Source organism: Pinus tabuliformis, chromosome 6 (assembly GCF_031772625.1).
Source record: "Pinus tabuliformis cultivar Carrire ecotype Pingquan chromosome 6, CPIR1, whole genome shotgun sequence".
NCBI classification, from domain to species: domain Eukaryota; kingdom Viridiplantae; phylum Streptophyta; class Pinopsida; order Pinales; family Pinaceae; genus Pinus; species Pinus tabuliformis.
The window spans coordinates 1737831915-1737837010 of record NC_142292.1 but is presented as its reverse complement, the minus strand read 5'-3'; the positions used below and the strand labels follow the sequence as shown (position 1 = coordinate 1737837010).

At 35.2% G+C, this 5096-nt stretch overlaps 1 protein-coding gene across 1 annotated transcript; it reads right to left on the bottom strand.

The window, feature by feature from the left end:
* Window positions 1-1153: 1153 nt before the first annotated feature.
* On the bottom strand, window positions 1154-4063 carry LOC149265843 (WRKY transcription factor 6-like). Its single transcript, XM_089393960.1, has 4 exons — window positions 3875-4063; window positions 3425-3781; window positions 3081-3194; window positions 1154-2175 (listed from the first exon to the last, which is right to left on the bottom strand). The coding sequence occupies exons 1-4, from the start codon at window positions 4043-4045 to the stop codon at window positions 1795-1797; spliced, it is 1023 nt and encodes a 340-aa protein (XP_089250086.1). The 5' UTR covers window positions 4046-4063; the 3' UTR covers window positions 1154-1794.
* Window positions 4064-5096: the final 1033 nt, after the last annotated feature.

Sequence of the window (5096 nt, the reverse complement as noted above, 5' to 3'; positions counted from 1 at the left end):
ACTATTTTTAGCAGTTTTCGGGTTCTTAAATTTCTAAGCTGTTTTGAGGCAAACGACGTTTTTTTGGAAATCTACTACCAACTTTTTTTATTTTTAAATCATCTTATCCGTCGTAGTCCTCGGAGAAATATTTCCAACGGGGTATCATACGCGTCAAATGGAGATAATATGACCAAGTCACGACCCCGAAAATTTGGTTGTCCAACTAACCCCAATGGGGCCCATAAACTCTTGGCGTTACATCTCCTCGAGTTAGGGTTTTGGTTGTTTAGGGTTTTCTCTTATTGTTCAATAATAAAAAAAGCCCTTGAGCCTCATTGTAATGTTGTTCAGAGGCATGTAGCCGCCACATCTCTCCTCAGAGATAAGCTACCATCGCCCGAACTAGTGTATCTCTATTTCTGTTTGTAAGCATATTTCAGTATTTTACATTAATGAAATGAAGTGTTATTTCTAATGCATCTTTGTATTTATGGTTATATCTGTAATTTGTTGCATTTCTCTTTAAATCCATATTAGCATCCCAAAATAAATTAAAGAGGAGAATGATATGGTCATGCCAACCAAAGAAAACATAATGTGAATTTTGAATTTTATATCAAACATATACATAATAATGATAATCTAAAAATGTGACATTGTTACTCTCAACTAGAACCAATTTAGCTCCATCTAACATTGGATCTATCATGCGCTGAAAGGGATCAAATCCCTCAATATGCAAACTTTTCCTCAAATTTTATACTCTAGAAAGAAAATTTACACCTCTAAATCAAATGTTAAATGAATCTACATTGATTCTAACCTATGTTTCAATTGAAAGCCAAACAACTATGCTAACTCGTACTCATCACCATTAATACTACCCCCTATTAAAAATAAAAATAAAAATTAAAAAGAAAATTATATATCATATATTTTGATGGCTTATATATAATTTTTGAAAATTCAGATTTTGAGAACTTAATTATGTCGTTGGTTTAAAAAATATATCTCGTAGCTAACCCTGCAAGATTCTTTAGCAATGCTCACGTTATGTTTTCATTCATTTTGTTACGAGATAAGGTTTACTTAAATAGATTTCAGTTTCCCCATTGCTTCCATGCTCACTTTCAACTGATGTTCAATAGTTACTACTACGAAATCTATGCATACGTTATGAGATATGTCTCCTTTTATGCCATCTGGCCTGATTCAATTAAGCAAATGAACAACAATATCAGTAACACTCAGCTAAAACTATTTTACAGTCTTCTTTCAGGGCAGGCCGTAGGTCAAAAAAGAGTTACAAGCTACAGGTGCTATGTACACATTGCCCGCACACAGAAAATAATATCCAATTCCAGCAAAGAACAGTTAGAGAGCCGGGACAGTGTAAGAAATAGCTGCAAAACAGAATAGAAGAATGATTTCCAGACTGTGAATGCAAGTTCTTGACGTTTAACAGAGTGGACACACAACACAGTTTTGCTTCGGTCTCATTCCTGGATTCAACCTTAATCGTTATTTTTTTCTATGTGCAGTTTGACTCTTTACCCGATTCAAAGGACCATTTTCAGCCATGCCACATATAGATTACAATACAAGGAAATCATTTGTGCGCAGTGACATCGACGTATGAAAGATTCCCCAAATAAGTACTGCAGAGTACGCGAGTCTACACAAACGCTGCGTGGTTGAACCATCGGTGTATTGGGCATTTGTAGGGAATTTGGACATCATTCCCTGCAGTGGATCATCCAAATTGAACAATATACACAGGGCTGCAGTGACGTTGAGATCTTCCTGAAATTTTTATAAGTCTATAGGAGTTACAGTGTCCTGCGTGATTACAGAGTGATTGCCCAATTGATTCTGATCACCGTTGAACAATGGAGAAAAGTGTCGGAAGCTGCCTGCCGCTAAATGTGGAGGCTGGAACTGTAATCCTCGATTCGGCCAATTTCCTGTAAGATCGAGAGTGATTGTGGGAGACGGGTTCGATGTCGATATTGAAGCAATGCAAGGTAGAAATTGATTGTCTGCGACGAAATTCACTGTACTCAGTCTCTCGCTAATGACCTGATTGGAGGAGGAGGCCTCCATTACTGCCATAGCCAGAGGACTCAGAGGATGTGTGTGTTCGCCTTCGTAGGTTGTCATTAAAATGGTCGAGTCGTGGGCACATCTTTGAACCTGTTCAAAATTTTAAATTAGAAACGCAAAGTCCCATACCAATCTGATTCAGCCAACAATGCACAAAACTATACAGATAGGATTTAGCTAGAAAACAATTAATAAAATTCATTTAGGAAAAAAAAAGGTAAAATTGATAGATGTAAAAAATTAATGAATTTTATTCATTCATGTATAAAAAGAATTATGCAAAAATACTATTCAAGAAAATAAATTTTACATGACCTAATTAATATAGTGGTGAGTTTAATAGTGAATCCAGAGATATAGACATGTACCCAAAAAAAAACTAGTGATGTAGTGATCAGTTAACTATGTTATGCAAGTTAACTATTTCATGCAAGTAGAGATAATCATGGTTAACTGAAATAATACTCTTAAAAAAATTTCTTATTTTACAATGTAAAATAAATAACCTCAAAAAGAAAAAAAGAAATACCCCATGGTATCAAAACTCCCTAATTACAATTCTGATAAAAGAAAATACAACTGCAAAGTTCCCATTTTACAATGTAAAATAAAATTGCTTCAAACCTCTTAAATGCAATACTGAAAAGAAAATACAAATACCTGTTTTACAATATAACATCATTGTAAAATAGAATCACATCAAGAAGAAGAAAGAGAAACACTATATAAAAACAAAACGCCCTCACTGCAAGAAGAAGAAAGAGGAAAGCCATATAAAAACACAATAGGGAAAAGAAAATACAACTGCTAAGCAAGTGAGTTGTTCACCCAAAGAGCGTGAGTTGTTCACCCAAAGAGCAATTTTGCAGGAAGTGAAATTTCTGCTGGGTGAAAACCTTTGTCAAGATGTCATGGCTAATTGTATGTATTTCATACTCAAAGTCCACGAGAGTATGAGGAAGAGATTTCTTTGGGAGAAAAGGAGGAGATCGAACCTGTTTTTTAACCGGACAACCCGGCGCACAAGCACATTTGTAATAGGATCTTGGAAGTGGATTGTTTCTTGTCATCTTTTGCCCATACTTTCGCCACAGGCAGCCATCGGCTCTCTAATTATTATAATAATCAGATCAGTCTTTTTGCAGGGAAGAAGATAATCAGATCAGTCTTTTTGCAGGAAGAAGAACAAGAATATATAATTTTGAAATTCACTTACGGAAGTAGTTAATAATATTTTAGAAATATTTTAAAATGACATAAAAATTTTCTATTAATTCCTCACATTCCAAAATATTCCTGAAATCTACCCTATTAATGCATACAACAAATAAATTATTACCGCAGATTGATCGGATCTTGTCCGCACAGCTACAATTCTTTTCTGCGCAGCTGTCGTCTCTTCCCCAGAGCCCCTGCTCAGCACCTGGAGATTCTTGTTGGACGACTCGGCCCCATGACAGCGAGGACTATCATCCATGGACGAACTGATTCCATTCTCTATATTTTCTGACTGCATGTAATTTATCTTTCTTTTCTTGGAGGGCAATTGTTGATCTTCCATAGATTTGACATTCTTCTTCTCCTTTTCTTCACCTCCCGAAGACTGATCAGATTGTTGGGTAACTGCACGGCCAGAGTCGACATTAATAGGCTCTGGACACAATAACTGGTTGCTTTGATGATCTGGATTGAATATCTACGGAATCAGAACAGAGGTTAAGAATTTTTGACATTATGATCCCAATGTGAAATTGGCTTCCTAAACAATATATATATATATAACATATACCTGGCTTCCATCACCACGCTTCTGCTGTTGCACCAGAGACCTGATATGTTTCTGCAAGTCGTTATATTTACTGGTCATGATCTTCACCATAGACCTCAGTTTCTGATTCTCCTCGTTCACGCGATTTATCTCTGCCACAACCATCGTCACCTTATTTTTGGGACCATCCATCTGATCTTGAATCACATGTCCCGATTGGTACCTGGGTCTCTTCTGCACCTTCTGTCGTGTTTATAGATTGATATCGTTGACTTACAGAGCACATGCGCTTCGAGGGAAAAAGTCAAGGCAGCCTTCTGCTGCCATTGCTGACTTCAGACTTTGTACTTATCCGTCTCGCTGAGTAAATTTGATAAAGAGTTGTTTTTTGCGATTTTTCAGAAATTTGATGACTGAATCCGGTAGAAAAGATTGAGATTAAATTTTAATTTGTATTATTTAAAATAAATTTTTTAACTACATATTTAGATTAAACACCCTTAAAAACCCTTATTTCGTTAGGCAAAAACATCTGTCTTTTTAGACTAAGCGCAGGCGGCTATCATCGTCTTGATGTTGCTATGAACTTGGTCAAGAGTCCGCGGCCGTCATTTCTAAACGCACAAGATAAATTCGAGCAATAGAGTTTGATGTGAATTTGAAAAATAAGTTTGGAAGATTTAGTGTGTCATGCAAGTTACATGTTTCAAGTTGCAGCACGTAAAGTCAATTGCAGATGTTCCAATCTGCACCATCTAAAAGTCAATCGCAAGATGCCAGGAGACAAAGTCAATTGGAATGTGATGCGAGTGGGGCACCCTATGGATTATTCTACATGCAAAGTTCTAAAATGTTTTAATTTTTTAATAGTTTGACAAAGCAAAAAGTTTATAGAAATGTCAAAATAGAGTTTTCTAAACATCAGAATTGGATGAAGGCGAACAATCAGAGAGATGTTGAAAATAACTCAGCTAAACATGTTAAAATTTGAAACATAATATTTTATTTTATTTTATATTCGTTTAAATCTAATCTAAAATTTAAAAGAAACGTTGAAATTGTTGAAATAACAGAGGTTTTTAAAGGGATTTTTTTTATATATATTTAAAAATATAATTTTAATTTTAATAATAAAAAAATACAATTTAATTTGGGATAGAAGATGGTGGTATTGTGATTTAATAGTTGTTTGGTACTTTGGACCACATCAATTGTAAGATGATCACCAATGATATTTTGGATT

What these genes read in the sequence shown, in the direction of transcription:
- LOC149265843 (XM_089393960.1), bottom strand. Translation starts at nt 4,045, where the DNA reads ATGGATGGTCCCAAAAATAAGGTGACGATGGTTGTGGCAGAGATAAAT. An exon ending in AGCGTGGTGATGGAAGCCAG is followed by an intron (nt 3,782 to 3,874) that starts GTATATGTTATA and finishes CTGATTCCGTAG; the next exon opens with ATATTCAATCCAGATCATCA. An exon ending in CAAGATCCGATCAATCTGCG is followed by an intron (nt 3,195 to 3,424) that starts GTAATAATTTAT and finishes TATAATAATTAG; the next exon opens with AGAGCCGATGGCTGCCTGTG.